Source organism: Zingiber officinale, chromosome 1B (genome assembly GCF_018446385.1).
Source record: "Zingiber officinale cultivar Zhangliang chromosome 1B, Zo_v1.1, whole genome shotgun sequence".
Lineage (NCBI taxonomy): Eukaryota > Viridiplantae > Streptophyta > Magnoliopsida > Zingiberales > Zingiberaceae > Zingiber > Zingiber officinale.
The window spans coordinates 152801892-152819739 of record NC_055986.1 but is presented as its reverse complement, the minus strand read 5'-3'; the positions used below and the strand labels follow the sequence as shown (position 1 = coordinate 152819739).

The 17848-nt window shown below is 34.1% G+C and overlaps 1 protein-coding gene and 1 long non-coding RNA gene across 3 annotated transcripts; both read right to left on the bottom strand.

Moving 5' to 3' along the window:
* Positions 1-330: 330 nt before the first annotated feature.
* LOC122010141 lies at positions 331-6228 on the bottom strand. The gene is made up of 3 exons (XR_006119800.1): positions 6034-6228; positions 5671-5852; positions 331-409 (listed from the first exon to the last, which is right to left on the bottom strand). It is a non-coding gene; the product is annotated as an uncharacterized LOC122010141 (long non-coding RNA).
* A 4178-nt stretch (positions 6229-10406) lies between these two features.
* Positions 10407-17135, bottom strand: LOC121985298 (protein GRAVITROPIC IN THE LIGHT 1-like). 2 transcript variants are annotated; one of them, XM_042538664.1, is made up of 3 exons: positions 17003-17133; positions 16680-16821; positions 10407-11894 (listed from the first exon to the last, which is right to left on the bottom strand). In XM_042538664.1, exon 3 carries the CDS (start codon positions 11814-11816, stop codon positions 10548-10550), a length of 1269 nt encoding a protein of 422 aa, XP_042394598.1. In that variant the 5' UTR covers positions 11817-11894; positions 16680-16821; positions 17003-17133; the 3' UTR covers positions 10407-10547. The 2 variants fall into 2 exon arrangements, with proteins under 2 accessions (XP_042394598.1, XP_042394605.1); XM_042538671.1 differs by lacking the exon at positions 16680-16821 and having other exon boundaries at positions 17003-17135.
* Between the last annotated feature and the right edge of the window lie 713 nt (positions 17136-17848).

The following is a 17848-nucleotide window of genomic DNA, read 5'->3' as shown; positions in this document are numbered from 1 at the left end:
AACATTTATAAAGGTCTAAAGTTGAGTAGAATCACATAACTTATGGGATTAGACAAACACATTGAATAGGTAACTAAAATTTTAGAGTTGAAATCACATCAAATCCTAGACAAAAGGTAACAATAAAAGCAAATTTAACTGTAACACTAAAGTTAATCCTTAGGTCATTGCAGATAATAGTATTGTGAGCCACATCAACAAAGATGACCTCATAGTTTTTGTAGGTCGAATCCTGCAAAACATGAGAGTGCAGGTCAATTCATTAGCAAATCCAAAATATCAAGAATACCTTGATGTATTAAGCTCAATAACATGAAATGGAAAACTAACCTCACCTTATTAATCCAAAATATCATAAGTCTAAGTTGAGTGGCCAAAATCAAGTTCTGCAAATACATCTTCTCTAGTTCTGCAAAAGAAAATCATATTTGAAACTGATAGAAAATCAAAATCTAACAAAAGATTAATATATGTTCAAATAACTTTCAAACATGATATGCCACATGCCAATGTAAATGTAACCAAGTATAACATCTCAACTAAACATTTAAAATATTTGGACAAAATATTTGATGTCCTAAATATACTTAAAGAAAAATTTTGCAGTTTTCGACTTCGACAAATTATTTGATGTCCTAAGTAGTTTGATCCATGATAGTGTAGGAAGAAGTTTATAATAGTATCACCCAAAGTTCCCCTATTGACTTTGGAATCCCATGGACAAGGATGGTAAAAGACTAGGCTTTAGAGGTGATCCAGTGATATAATCTAACTTCCTTTTTGAAATACTTTTATACTCCTAAAAATGACAACAAAAAGTAAGTCAATAACTAGGTTACAATAACTTAATCTGAGAAAACAACACTCACAAAAGATTCTTGTGAAGTAAAGAAGACTAAAAGATGAACAAGTTATAACATATAAAGCGGCAAAGTGGTCGACCCAAAGCCTACAAAATTTCAATATGCAGAAACCTTGGTTAAAGTTCAACAGTGAATGATGTAAAAGCAGACAATTTTATCTCAAACTTTTAATTTCACCTAGTAAATGCATACCTTCAATACCAAACTAAGTTTTGTGTTCTAGTGTGCAATATGCATACCTTCAATACCAAACTCCAAAGATACAAAGATGATCCATACACATGCTATTGAAGTTGTGATTTACGATTCTTCAAAGTATAATATTCATCAATTATAGAATCTGAATCAATACTTGAAGCAAACTCTCTTTCAATGTAAATAATCATAGAATCTGTCAGAAAAATCCTCTCCCATTCTATTACGAAGAATTGTTTTAACATGTTTCATAGCTGAAAATGCACACTATGTAGTTGCCGTAGAAACAAGCAAAGTTAAAACTAAATGGATCAACTTATCAATCAAATTATAGTATTGCCATTTTTTTTGTTTCAAATAACCCTCAGCACTATTCTGAGATAGTGGATATTTTTCTGAAAATTTCATGACAAACTACATCGAGCTCATAATGTTGTAGTTGACACCTCAAATTATGCATTTCTTGTTCAGTGAAGTCCTCAGGATAATACTTCTCAGCAAGCATACAAATCTTATCAATGTTGAAGCACTTAAAATTATCTTTTGGATCCAAAGCAGAGCTAAGCATTAGAAGTTCTACTATCTCATCACTGAATCTAGAGTTTAACTCTTCTAACTGAAAATCTATTGTAGCATTAAATATATCATAATGAAAGTGATGCTCAACTATGACAGTATTAAAAAGCATATTTCTTTACTTGCAAAATTTAACTCATTGCTTTCAAAAGATTTCTGCTAAGTAAAAGGAGACTTCAATTTATTTATTTTTGGCTCCAAAAATTCTTTAAAATCTAGTCAAGTTTTTCAAAATTTAGTTTAGTATGTTTTTTTTCTAAAAACACCTAAGCTTCAAAAGTGGCTACAGTCATCATTCTTTTGAAAAATATTCCCTTTACTTAGTTTTACAAGCATTTTTTTCCTTCTTTCAAAAGCCTAAATCTATTTTTTCTAAACACTTAAAACTTGCTTTCACCTTTTTTTTTTTTTGTAAATGGCAAAGGGGGAGAGTAGGGAAATTCAAAAGTAAAAGAGAGTAGGGAAATTCAAAAGTAAAAGTCCCTGTATTAAGGGGGAGCTTCACAAAAGTTTAAGTGTTAGCTTAAGTTATGCTTGTATTTGAATTTATATACTTAAGCTTGCTCACTTAAACCTTTTAAATATAGTTATGCATTTATTTTACTTAACTTTGAATTTGAGTTGCCATAATAAAAAAGAGAGAGATTGTTGGTGCGGGAAGCATCTGACGATCAAACCTAAGTTTTGATAATGACAAAAGATTCAAAGTTAAGGTGTGTGGTGATCTAACAGTCTGAATGAGATTACAGAAAAGTCCTAAATGTACTTAGGCAAAAGCCCTAACTGTGGTTAGGCAAGGTGAAAACCCTAGGGGGTGGTAACCCTAGGTCATAGGGGGTGGTAACCCTATGCAGAAAGTCTTGGTGGGTCGAGTGCTTCAGGCAAAAGTCCTAGGGGGGATAACCCTAGGTGGAAAGTCCTGGTGTCGCGAACCAGGTGAAATACTGGACCAGTCGGGAAGCGGACGTCCAGCAGAAAGTCCGGAAGCATCGAGCACTGTGCAAAAGTCCAGTCGATCTGGTTCCCCGTAGAGGGAACAGTAGACGTCGGGTCGACCTAGGGTTTCCGGTCGAAAATCCGAAGTCAGACCCGGACAGTCCGATGACTGTCAAAACTTCATATTTATGATATTATATGTGCTAACTTTTGTTTTGCAGGATATGTTTGTGTTTTGGATCTAACATGTCTTGCAGGTACAAAAGAACAAGGTTATGCCTCGGATAAACAATGTCTGAGGCGCCTCCATGGAGCTTGGTTGCGCCTCGGGTGCAAAAGATGAGCTGGCTGTGAAGCAGGCTTGGAGGCGCCTTGAAGGAAGCTCAAGGCGCCTTGGACTGGTGGATGAAGGCGCCTTGGAGAGCAAAGAAGGCGCCTTGAACCTGATAAGATTCGACCAGTTCAGCCCTTATCTCAACGTGTGACTCGGCCAACATGGAGGCGCCTTGGATGGCTTTCAAGGTGCCTTTAACACCATTTATAAGAGGGTCTCGACCAGCAGCTCTAGACAACTCATTCCAAGCAATCCTTCTGCGACTAGCTGCTAACGACACGATCCTAAAGTGCTGCGACGACCCCCCGACGACCCGGAGCTCCGAATCTTCAGTTATTCATATTGTCATCGGTATAATTCAATCATTTCTTATTGATTATTGTACTTCACTTGTAATTCTATTCGAGCTATTAGTTGTTGCCCACGGTAAGCGATCAAGGATCGCGGGCCTTCGAGTAGGAGTCGAGCTCGGCTCCGAACGAAGTAAATACCCTCGTGTTTGTGTTGTTTTTTCTCTTTTATTCCGCTGCGTTACTCAAGTGTTTAATCGAACGATTTACGATTCCGAACCGAGTGAAAGCCACGAGCGCTATTCACCCCCCTCTAGCGCTTCTCGATCCAATAGAATGCTTATAACGAGCACTCATCTCTGGTATATCAACATCCAATCTAGTGCAAAATGATTTGACATATAAAAGAAGAATATCAAAACCATCATTTCTCAATGTCAGAAGAAGTGCTTTAGTTGTAGAGACCAAATCCATTGCATTTATGATATCAAGAGATTTTTGTTGCAAGACACAACAAAGTAAATCTGTGATCCCTATAATTTTATGCATCAAATGCAAAATAAAAATGAAATCAAAAGACTTCATCACCATTAAGGAACCACCAGCTTCCCCACGCATCGAAGTAGAGGAACCATCAATGATAATGCTTTCAAGCACATTAATAGTTGCATTATATTTATCTATTAAGTCACAAATAGACTCAAAATGGGAGCTCCAACGAGTAGGTCCTGCTCGATGCAAAGTACCAATTTGATTAACTCTTCGCCCAGTCTCACATTCAGCAGCAACAATAGAATGTGCAATTTCATTAACTTGAGCAGATTGTAACTTGGCATTGTGTTTGGAAGAAGATGCAACAAGATTAACAATAGTCATCATATTTGAAAAGATAAGTCATATAGAGATCTCATTTTTAGTAGCTGCAACTAACGCTAACTGGAGTCGGTGGGCAAAGCAATGCACATAATATGCATAGGGGTAATCTTTAAGAAATAAAGCTTGCAATCCATTAAAAGCACCACTCATGTTGCTAGCACCGTCATACCCTTGACCTCGCATATTATGTATTTATAGATTATATCTAGTGAGGACATCACATATTTCTTTTTTAAGTGTTGCAGATGTGGTGTCATGAACATGCACAATTTGGAAAAAACGCTCCCGCAAAAAACCATGGACATCAACAAATCTCAAAATTATAGCCATTTGTTCTTTGTTAGATACATCCTTTGCTTCATCCACCAAAATACAAAACTTAGAATCTCCAATTTCATCACAGATTTTATTTCTAACTCTGTTACCAATAATATGCAAAGTTTCCTTTTGAACTTCTGGTGAGGTATACTTTGCATTTCCTGGAGCTTTCTCTAAGATAGCATCGCCTATACTAGCATTCCATTTCCCCAAAAGTTTTAGTATCTCAATGAAATTACCATGATTCTGGGAATCTGAAGATTCATCATGACCTCTCAATCCACATGCTTGCAAACTAAGCCAACAGACACTCTCAATTATTGTTGCAAGCCTTAATCGATTCTTTTGAATCTGTTCAAAAAATTCTCGATTCATAACTTTATCTATATGTTGAATTACAGTCATCAAATCAACGACAGATTTTACAGATTTATTATGCACCGAGTTAGAACTTCCCATGTGAGACAAAAAGGCACATTTAACTCCATCATTAACTTGTTTCCAACTTTTAAACCCTTCAACTGTAAATGCATATTGTTGTGCTTCACTTAATTCAAAAAGATAACATGGAAAACAAAATGCTGCATCCTTTGAAGAAGAGTACTCTAACCATGGAAATTTTTTAAACCATGTATATTGAAATCGACAATGTTGATTTCCTGATTCTGACAGCGGGTACTCTTGCAATTTAGGTTGATATGGACCCATTTTAATATAAGCTCGCCTAATTTCATCACGATAATTAACAGGATGTCACCACATTGGAATACACAATCTAGGATCTCATTCAAGTGAAGTTTCATCAAACTCAACTCTTTGAGATTTAGGAGGTTCGAACTCTTCATTAAAAATAGATGTATTAGTCTTGGTCCTCTCGAATGATGAAGGATTATCAATTCTTGTCTTAAAGAATGATAGAATATTATTTCCCCTTTTTCTCTCTTGATTTGACATTAAAATAACCTAACACAAACAAATTTTCACATGATTAATTTAGAATCTCATAAATCTTAAAGAATGATTTCTAATACAATTTCTAATATAAATCTCACATTTGCCTACATAGATTCAACAACAATAATAGTAGCTAAAAATCTAACATTATTTTTTGAATTAAAAAAGGACTACAGATATTTATGATTGTGTTATTCAATATTCCACATAAAAATAATATAAATTAGCAAAATTTTAAAGTAGAAAACAATTAAGAAATTGGCTAGTTTAAATTCTACATAAGAACAATATTAGTAAAAAACAATTAGAAATCTAAGATAGAAAATACCTCCTCTTAGCATAAAAAAATAAAAATCCAAATCTGGAAGGATAAGGGTGTTGCGATTTGGTGCAAACACAGGAATAATCTGATCAAGAAGTAATTGGTGGCTTCTCCCTTATCAAGTTTGAACTCTCAAAATAGCTTCATAAATCACAAAGAGTTGCTCGTTCTTCTCAACTGTAAGATACCTGTTTAATAAATTTAAAGAGATACCTGGATGATTAAGTTTTATCTATTCATGGAGGAAAATAAAAGAAATTCCAAACTAAAATAAGAAAGCATAGATGCAGTAAATACAAAACAACATTATAGAAAAGCCCTAAAATGATAGCAAAATTTGATTTTTTTTTTCTTCAAGAAAATTTCTACCCAGTTGGAGATGACTATGAGTTTGGAGTAGGTAGGCCTTCTCACTTCTGGGGTTAGTGGTGGCTAAAGCGGTGAAGTTGCTGGTGTTTGGCGGAGAAGAGAGAGCTCTGCTCTCGATGAAGAGGGAGATGACTTCTTTGAGGATGGTGCAGCCCAAACAGGCAAGCAATCGAGAGAGGACTGAGGAATGGAGCAGTCGAGTCACAAAAGAAATCGGCTGGGAAGAGAAAGAAGAAATCGACGGATGAAAAATTGACGAGGAAGAGGAATCGTGTGGATGTGAAAAAGAGGAATTAGGGATTTTATATTTTTCTAATTTTTTTCCTTTTTCCATTGGATTCGGATGCCACCCAGGCTGCCAAATTTTAAAAATGGGACCCAGAGTTCAATTAATAGAGAAAATTAAATGTTACATAGTAATTAATAGAAAAATACCTCGGGCTACAGCCCGGTTAACGTAACGCCCGGCTCTGCCCTTGGGTTTGGGGCCAATTTCACTTTTGTGTTGGCCACCACCTCCTCTTGTTTTTTCATCAAGGTAACATGTTATTATTATCATCAACTAGAAATTCGTACCATTCTTCTATGGCTATCACCATATTGATGTCGAGTTTGAAGAAGAGTGTCATTGTTCTTTTCCACGAATGGAAGTTGCCTACCAATTTTGGAATTTGAAATTTTATTCCAACCATTAGTTCGTTGGTACCATGTTTGGGTTTCAAATCCATGACATTTCTAGCGCCTTGTTTTTTAAAAAGTTGTTAAGCTTTTTCAAAGCATCCTTACTCCAATATCACTTATTGAATTGTGAAGTAAGCGGTAGATGGGGGTTAACACCACTTCCAGTGATGTTAGTATTCTAAAATGAGTTTGCATAGGAAAACATAAACACAAATAAGAGTCCAACAAGGGTGCACAATGATTTAGTATGGTTTAGCAACATCTAGGCTTCTAGTCCTTAGCCTATAATTCTGCAGAAGGATCACTCCTGAGAAAACCTCTACATTTTCTCTAGGGGTGTAATCGAATCGAGCCGAGCCGAACTCTTAAATGTTTGAGTTTGACTCGTTTATAATTGAACTGAGCTCGAGCTTTATTTAACAAATATATCCATGGCTCACGAGTTTATTCGAGCTTTTATCGAGCATAAACGAGCTTACTAAATATAAATTATAAATTTAAATATTCATTAAAAACTAAATTATATATTTATAAAAAATTATAATATTCTTATTAAAATTTATAATTTTATTCTAATAAATAAATTTAATATATTTGTCTATATGTTTTATAAGTAAGTGTAAAATCTATAAATTCAATATCAAAATTATTATTATTTTATTTAAAAGTTGATTCATGAGTTTAACGAATATGTTCACTAGCTAACGAACCGAATATTGTGAAGCTTAAGCTTGGTTTGTTTATCTTAACAAATTTCATTAAACGAGTTTTTATCGAATCGAACTTCAAATAATTCATGAGCAGCTTAGTTCATTTACACCTTTAATTTTCTCCTTCTCAAAGGCAGTATAGATGGAGAAAGCGCTTACAATTAAAAAATATACCAGATACAAATGAGAAAGCAAGGTTTATAATAGAGTTTAAAGATAGACAAAATGTGAGAATTGTTTATATTTAATAGATTCTCTATTTTGCAGCCCTTTTGAACTCCTTTTATAACCTTCTTCACAAATTTAGTGTTAGTGCAATATGTTTGTTATTGAGAAACATTTGTTATTAAGAGGTTGTTGGTACACTTAGCCCTTGGTCAAGGTTGACAATATAAAAAATTCAAGTGGAACAAGTTTAACCAAATAGTTAGTAAATAGAATTCCAATAAGGAGTTGACAATTGGGAAGTCCAACAGATGCTAGAATAGGTGAAAAGTCCAATTAATGTTAGGAATTGAAAGTCTGACAAGGGAGTTGGAAGATGGAGAAGTTCAACTGTTGGTAGTAGAAATCCAAATAGATGAAGGTAGATGAGGTGTCTAGCAAATAAAAGAAGTCTAGATAGGTGAACGTACATTAATGTCTAGCAAGTATGGAAGGAAGAATAGATCTCTTACTTGTGAAGAAAGTTTAAGTAGATCAATGAGCCTAGGATACATGATAGTAAAAGTTCAAATAGATCAGAATGATCAGATACTTAATAATGGAAGTTCTAGTAGGTTAATAATGATTGGATGTTAGATAGTTTAGTTGGAAGCATGTAGTGGAAATTTTGGAAGCATAAAAGCTTCTTGTCAAAGTGAAGTCCTTGAAGCATAGAGGTCTCTTGGTAGTTGAGGACTGGGAAGCGTGAAAGCTTCTTGGCATGATAAAGTCCAGTAGGTAAGGCGCTCTTAACACTAGAAGTCATAGATTAAGGTCATTGAATCCTAGACAAAGATGATGGTAAGTTAAGATTGACGTGTATTAGGCAAGTAGGAAGTCCCAAAGATATGAAATCCCTTAGTGAAACTTTTTTCAACCTTAGTGTGGCTGGAACCAAAATGTCTGTCCATTGACGAAGTAGTAACAGTCGACTAACAAAATCAAAATGATGAAGTTGTGGTTTGATTGAGTGCAGGGTTACAATAGTTGACTGATGGAACGGTATAGTCGATTGAGAATTGAAATCCTGAATTTATGATTTAAGTGGATTCAAGGTTTAACCCGTCAACTAATGTTGTTAGTGGTCGACTAATGGAGCAATTGACTACTATAGTCAACTCAGGTAGAAATAGAATAAAAAGAATGCTTCTCCTCGATTCGGACTAAAAACTAATCAACTAGTGTATTAGAGTCAATTACTACCAAGCAGATGTGAAGGAGGGGGAGGAGAATCAGGTGGATGGAGAAAGAGACGACAAAGTGGAGGCTTCGCTGCCTTTAACAGTGGGAAGATTGCCATCGGCGGACTTTATTACCGTCTGGAGGGCATGAATATAATCAGGAGAACTAAACGAACATATAGGAGCTGGTTTTGGCCTCGAATTGATATAAACCAATTCCTATGTGTTCATTTAATTCTCTTGATTATATTCATGTCCTCAAACATTAATTTGACTCAATATATTGAGAGCGGTGATTTTTTTTTAACACAAATGTGTTTGAAAAATTTAATCCGTGTTCAAAAAATCACTGCTCTTAATATATTAGGTCAAATTGATGTTTAAAGGCATGGATATAATCAGGAGAATTAAGTAAACACATAGAAACTGATTTCATGTCAATCCGAGGATGTTTGGTCCATCAGTCAATTTTATCCAAAAATGATTGATAGACCAAACGACATCGGATTCACATGAAACTAGTTTCTATATGTTCAGTTAATTGTACTAATTATACCCATGCTCTCAAATATCAATTTGACCCAATATATTTATAGTAGTGATTTTTTTAATACGAATATCTTTGAATAATTTAATTCGTGTTCAAAAAATCACTACTCTTAATATATTGGATCAAATTAATATTTGAGGGTATGAATATAATCAGGAGAACTAGACAAATACATAGAAACCAGTTTCATATCAATCCGATGATATTTGGTTTATCAGCTGATTTGCTCCTATGCTTTCGTTAATTCTCTTCATGCCCTCAATATCATTTTGACTAAATATATTAAGAGTAGTGATTTTTTTTTAAACACGAATGTGTTTGAAAAATTTAATTTGTATTTAAAAAATCGTATGTTCTTAATATATTGAGTCAAATTGATGTTTAAGAGTATGAATATAATCAAAAACACTAGCCAAACACATATGAACTAATTTTATATCAATTCGAAGTCGTTTGGACTATCAACTAATTTTGCTCAAAATCGTTTGACAAAAAAAAAAAAATCAACCGACTAATTTATTCAAAATTTTAAAATTTTGGTACAAACATAAGTCAATTCGACTGATAAAAATTATCAGACGACTGACTTTCAAACAAAAAATTGATTCGATTAATTTTTTTTATTAATCTGATTAGTGATAAAATAAGAAATGGATATATGATTTGATCATTTTAAAATTATCCTATAATTTTGATAACCTATGCAATTTGATAAAAAAGGGTTAACTCCGTTAACTTTTTTTAGTTAGCAAATATTCGTGGAGCATAAATATGGACAAGAGGCACAAACTACACTAGATATTTTCAATTTCAGTAAATAAACACTGAGTATGTATCCTCCATAGGAAACAGCAGTAAGGTCGTTGCTCAGGTAAATTATATCTGGCTTATGGAACTACCAAAGCACATTATATTTGAATGACTGAGCATGTGTAAACAGGGGTAGGCAACTCATCACCATAAAGAACAAAAACAAAAGCACACATAATATGGACTCGAGTGATTGATGATATGTGCAATTAGGGTTGGACTATAGTGCAAAGAGAGTAGGCCAAGCTAAGATTAGATATTCATCACAAAAATAAACATGATTGTCTAATTCTGGAGTATTTGTTAACATATCTTTAGCTAGCATACTACAAGCAATTGAAGCTTCCTTAAAGTCTGAGTTGTGAACAGTCATGGTCTTCATTCAGCACACTGCACGCCAGTAAGGTACACAAGAGATTGTATAGCACTACCTCCAATCATAAAACCTGGCATGATCATAAGCCCGACTTGAGGTCTTGGTTCCCCCTCTGATACTACTATGTTCTTCACCACACTTTCCATGTAGACTTCTGAAAACTCTGCACCCTTGTTCGCCCGGAAAACCTCAACTTTGGGAACATATGAATAAGCTAACCTGTGTAGAAGCCATATTGCCTTGGCCAATTTAAGAAAAGCCTGGTAGAAAGGTGTCCTAGGGTGCCCACCATTTATAACATGGTTTCTTTGGTCCAGGTTACCAAAAAAAGAGGCCTCCATCTTTGGGTGCACAAGAAGGAGGTATTTTTCCCGCGAAAATTTGCCAAAAACAGAATTTGGACTTTGGCTCAGTATATCCAGAGGATCCATAGCTCGTACTGCAAGAAACTGGTGGAAAAATCCTTCAGAAGAAACTGTAATGTCTGATAGTTCCATGGAGAAGTTCTCTTCCTGGAACCCACAGAACATTTTCTGGCAAATGTGAGATTCAAAAGCATACTTCTTATGAGCCCTTTTGGCATATACTAGTGCAGGTTCAATTGCATTAGCTGCTGCATCAAGATCCCAGCCTGCAACTTTCATCATATTAATTAATGGTTTTGAGAAATCATGGATGGATTTATATGTTGTATCTACAGCTGAGGAAAAAAGACTAGGAGTCAACTCGATGGAGAAGAAATTATTCTCCTCCATAAAGCCCTCTGATTCCTTGGAGAGTAGACCCCTCTTCTTTAATTTCTTCTCTAGTTTTAACTGTCTCTGGCTTGACTCCTGGATTTCTTGTTGTATTTGGACAATCTCAGAGTCTCTTGCTTGAATCTTGGACTCAAATTTCTTCACCATGACTTCATAGGTTTTTAGCAACCTTTGCTGCTCTTGGATTTCTGCAAGAAGAGATGAATCCTTGGGTGTTGCTGACAGGAGCTTAGGATTTTTCTCCCTATGTGAATGCTTGAGTTCTGATAGCTTCATCAATTCCTCGATAACTAGTTTATCAGCAACCTGGATCTTGTCTGGATCATAGGGAGTATGAGCATCCTGGAGTTGAATGTATGCTGCTTTCAAAGAGGAAATGTTGTTGAATATCCTCGATATTAGTGCATCCATAGATTCCTTTTGTTTATTTGAAGTTTCATCCATCGGTTGTGGATAAACCTTCTGGTTGTTGTTATCATGAGTTTCTGTTTCCTTGTGCACGTTCCGTAGCATGGCTTCCTTGGTTGAAGTAGTAATTCTTAGCTATAGGTGCCAATCAAATCCAACAACTATAATTTGAATAAGCAACCCCTGTACAATTTTCATGAGAAATGAGTTACAAAGTTAATATATATAATGTATCAGCAGCAAACCTACATCGTAGAAAATAGGCATTTGTTTACAGACTTCCTTAAATATATTTTCTGAACTATTTTCTTCATTACCATGTAACCATTCATAGAACATTCACTTGTGTTTTGACATTGATTAGCAACCTGATGCAACCTTCAACATTTTTCGTCCGGACTTAGAACCGGCATCAGTATACACATGGTATTTATGGATTTAGAATAGCTTAAGAGAAAGCTGTGAGGAAAATTATATTAAGAATTTTATAAAAGATAGATGTTAGCGTAGCATATATTAAAATAATTAAGAATTTATATGAGAATGTAATAACAAAAGTGAAAACTCTCAACAAATTAATTGAAACATTCTCCGTAAAGATATGATTAATCAAGGATCGACTCTAAGTCTCTATCTTTTTAGACTAATCATGGGTAAACTCACTGAATACATCCAAGACACATTACCATAGACATGTTTTTTGTAATTGATATTGTTTTGATAGATAAGACACGTAAAAGAGTAACTCGAATCTTGACAAGAAATATTGAAAGTGAAAGGTTTTAGACTTAACAGAGTAAATACATAATATATGAAATTTAAATTCAATAATATTATAACACGTAAAATTTGTTGCTTTGTGATCTAAAGGTCATGGATTCGAATCCTGCAAACCTCTTGCAAAAAGCAAGCTAAGGCTGCATACAATGGATCCTTCCCCGGTACCTCGCATGCGGGAGATTCGTGCACCAAGCTGCACTTTTTTTTTTTAATATTATAACACGTAAAAGAGTAAATGCTAAGTTTCAATCTTGACAAGAAACGAAAGGTTTAAGACTTAGTAGAGTAAAGACAGGTTATATAAAATTTAAGTTTAATAATATTATACATAATAAGACAATTGTTAAAATAGAAGATACAATTCTCTACAACTGAGAACTTTAAGTATTTAGGTAGCGTTTGGTTCTCTCTTAGGAATCGGAATGGAAATGAGTATCATAGTATTGTGAAATGAAATGGGTATGAGTTTGGGTATCATTCCTAAAAATAATGTTTGGTTAGTTGAATATTTTCAATCGGAATGAACTTAAATTTCATTTTTTACCCTTAGAGAAAAATAAGAGAAAAAATTAGATGGAAGACAAAGTTGAATGTGAAATAAACAAATGATGAGAGAGAAAGTGTGATGGGAAAAAATGAAGAGAGGGAAAGTGTGATGAGAGAAATGAGGGGAGAGAGCGTGATAGGAGAGATTGAGAAGAGAAAAAGTATGATGAGAGAGAAAGTGTGTTGAGAGAGAAAGAGTGATGAGAAAAAAATGAAGAGAGAGAAAGTATGATGAGAGATTAGAGAAAGTATGATGAGAAAGTGTGATAGAAAAAAATGAAGAGAGGGAAAGTGTGATGAGAGAAAATGAGGAGAGAGAGTGATGGAAGAGAATGAAGAGAGAGAAAATATGATTAGAGAAAATATGGAGAGAGAGTATGGTAAGAGAGATTGAGAAGAGAGAAAGTATGATGAGAAAGAAAGTATGATGAAAAAAATGAGGAAAGAATGAAGAGAGAAAATAATGAGAGAAAGAGTGTGATGAGAGAGAATATAGAGAGAAAATGATAGAGAATGTGTGATGAGAGAGTGTGATGGAAGAGAATGAAGAGAGAGAAAGTGTGATGAGATAAAATATGGAGAGAGAGTATGGTAAGAGAGATTGAGGAGAAAGAAAGTATGATGGAAAAATGAGGAGAGAATGAAGAGAGAGAAAATAATGAGAGAGAGTGTGTGATGAGAGAGAATACAGAGAGAAAATGATAGAGAATATGTGATGAGAGAAAATAAGGAGAGAGAAAGTATGTTGAGAGAGAAAATGTGATGAATCTGATGATAGAATGAGGAGAGAGAAAGTATGATGAGAGAGAAGAAGGGGAGAGAGTGAAATGAAAGAAAAATTGAACAAATATACTAAGGGTATTTTCGTCCAAAACTTAATTCTTATTCCCATTCCATCAAAACCCAAGGGAGGAGGTGGGTTTCATCCATACCCAAATTTTTAGTTTTCATTCCAAAATCTTGATTTCATTCCCATCAACCAAACACAAAGTTTGGAAATGAATTCATTCCCTCATTCCCAAACCTCTAAACCAAACGCCACCTTAGAATTATTTTTGTAAAAGATTAGAAGGGTTGACAAAGATTTCTTATATAAAATACAAGCAAGATGAAAATTTAAAAGGAAGTTTTACAAAATAATAGCTAGATTTGTTATGTTACATAGAGCTAAATGTTGGAATATAACTCAAGTACACAAGTATAAGATAAGGATCGCTGAGATGAGAATGTTATGGTGGATATGCGAATATAAGAGAATGAACAGATAAAAAATGAGAACGAAAGAAAATTGAGATTGCATATATTGAGGAAAAAATTCTAAAAGACAAGTTTAAGATGGTATGAATATGTACTTACATAACCAATAAATGCTTTAATTAGGAGATGTTAAACTATGATAAATACATATTAAATAAGAAAGAGGAAAAAAAGGACTTGATTAGTAATAATAAAATATGATAAAATTTATTTAAATATAAATGATAATATAATAGAGAATAAAGTTTAGTCGACCCCACCTAGTGGGATGAGGCTTGATTGTTGTTGTATATAGTAGAGAATAAAATCCAATGACGTAGAATGATTTATATAATCAACCCCAACTAGTAGGATAAGCTTTAGTTGTTGTTATTGTTATACTGTGTAACCAAATTGTTTCATAAGAAAAAGGGGTCTAATGCATCAATCATCTGCCAATGCAGATTTACCTAAGGAACCATAGACATTACTTTTATCCAATATTATTTCAAAAAACAAGAGTTCTTGATCAAACTAAATCTTAGAAATTTTCTCAAGGGAAGATGGTGTATTTCAATGTGTTAGTATTTGGATAACATGACTTAGAGATTTTATTTGACACTTCATGAATACATAATTAATATTGTTGAGTGAAGTTCTTGCATTTAGAGATTAAAAGAATGCATTAAAACTCATACCAATAAACCGGAACTTATTACAACACTAATAAGAACATTATGGAAGATAAACTAGAAGCAAGCTAGAAACTACATTTAACTATGCAATGTAGCACACGGAAGTAAAGAAAACATTTCTAAGAAGCAAGCATCTTCCAAATTGATAGCTAGAAACTTGTTCATGTTTCTTCTTATTTAATGCTCGATTAAATTAACTTGCTACTCCACCGTTACAACGTGCTAGCAGCAATTTACCCTGATATTAAAGAATGATAAAAAATTTTGCTGCTAAACACCAAATCAAACAGTACAAACTTACTATTTTGAGGAAAAATCTTCAACGTTAGAATATATAGAAGGATAGAAGAGAATGCACTCATATGTTTGTTTGTGCAGATGAAGATTCTTGTATAAAAAATATAACGGTAAATTAGAGAAAAATTCTCAATCACAACTTTAACTTTGCATGCAGTCCTCAATCACAAAAAACCTTATTTTCACTCCCTGCATGCAAAGTTTAATTTGCTTCAACTTCCTTATGCATATATTATTACCTAATTGCCCCTCAAATTTTTTAGGTACAAAAAGTTTCAAATTGTAATTTCTCTTAAATTCAACACTTTACATTAGAATTGAGTATATTTTCTATTAAATTGAGTACGACTTTTTCCTGCTTAATATAATTTCTCCTAAATTCGGTACCATTTAAAGAAAATATAATATATTTTCCATCCAATTGAGTACCATTTAAAAAAAATATAGTATATTTTTCATCCAATTGAGGTGGAAAAAGAATCGTACTCAATTTGATAGAAAATATACTAAAACGAGTATAATTCTTCTTAAAGTCCGCGCTTTATACTAGAATCAAGGACATTTTCTATCAAAACGCCCCTCATATTTTTTAGGTACAAATAGTCTAAAAACGAGTATAATTCCTATTAAATTTAGCACTTTAAACTAGAATTGAGTATATTTTTTATTAAATTGAGCACGACTTTTTTCCTGCTTAATATAATTTCTCCTAAATTCAGCACCATTTAAAGAAAATTTAGTATATTTTTCATCCAATTGAGTATCATTTAAAGAAAATCTAGTATATTTTCCATCCAATTGAAGTGGAAAAAGAATCGTACTAAATTTGATAGAAAATATACTATATTCTAATTTAATGTACTGAATTTAAGAGGAATTATACTCATTTTTAGACTTTTTATACCTAAAAATATCAAGGACAATTAAGTAAATATGTTTGGCTAGGGAGTGGAAACAAATGTTTTTGTCAATGGGAACTGCATGCAAAGTTTTGTTTGCCAATGAGGACCGCAGGCAAATTTTCCCAAAATATAACCAAATCAAATATACAGCTGTCACCATATATGACCAGAAACCAAGACATATGAATGGCATATCAAGGTCCTCAGTCAGCCTTCAACTAAGGAAGGCAGATCTGATTAAGGATCAAACCTCGTTAACAGTAAAACAGGAGAAAATCTGAAAGAGAAAAGGGGGGAAAAAGACGGCTCCTGAAACACGCTATACTCAAATGAAAACCTTGTTTTTTTTTTTTTGTTTTGTTTTGTTTTTTTTTTTTTTGCCCCAACAGTACATTGAAATAAGAATACTGGACTTATAGTATAGCACCTCAGAGAACCAGCTCAAAAAAACTTGTACAAAAAATGAACTTCACAAGTCACAATAGCACCTAGATGTCAATCATAAACCTTACCCTCCATGGATCACTTATTCGACAAAAGGTACTGATTTGAAGCAAGAACTGCAGAAGACTTTGAATACAAGTACAAGGTATCCACTCAGGGGGCTTCTAAACAGAAATACTTTCTCTTTTTCTTCCAAACAAACGATTGAACCTATCAATTTGGCAGAAGAATAGGAGAAGTAACGAGTTCCAGCACACCGCATTCCAAAAAACAAAGAAAAGAAGGAACCATGTAATTTGCCCTACTCCTGATCTATGATGAAACCAACGAGAAACTACAAACCCGAAGAAAGCAAGAAAAAACAAAAATAGCAACGGGAGAGTTCTCCTACCGTTTGGCCACAATCTCACGATGAGGCGATCGTTCGGAGGAAATTGGAAAGGGGATCCGATGAGAAATGCCCGCATCTCCTCACTTTCCGACGTCTCTTTAATAGAAAATTGCATCGACACCCTTAATATCATAGAAAATTGCAGGAGCCATCTGTTTCCATTTATAATATTCTTTATTTCAAGTGTCATTATTGTCATTTTATCTTTCATATTTTCTTAAATGTTATGTTTTCGCTTGGTCAATGAGTTGAATGAATTGAATTAATCTTGGAGATTGAATAGTTTGGTTTAGGGAGTTTTATGGCCGAGCTTATTGTAATTAGGTTATCTAGGTATTATTAAGTGGTCTTGTCCATGTGATATAAAAGGTGATTCTCTCGTTTTAGCGTCCAGTCAATCCGTCCCTAAGTCAATACGAAGAAGGTAAATCATGGGTGATTACTAGTCATTAGTACAGCTGGCCAAAGCTTGGAGAAGACGTGCTTGAACGTACCAAATTTTGATCCCAAGACCTCATATGGTAACATTCCATATCTCAACCATCACACCATTCCGAAGAGACTTTGTCTATGTGCTTAGTGATGTGGCAGAGATGGCGGAGATCATGTGACTAGCCCAAGACTTGGTCAACAACAAGTCCACATCCATTCTCACGATGAATCCAAGTCAAACCTAGGCTGACTTGGTTGAGCTCGGGTTAGGTCAACCAACTCTCATCGATCTCAAGTTGAATCAATCCGAGTCACATCCGAGTTAAGTTCAAATCGCTCTTGAACTCGGATGTGACGTGATAATTACAAAGAGGTTGCATCCTTTGGTAAACAAAATAGAGCTATGCCCTTTGA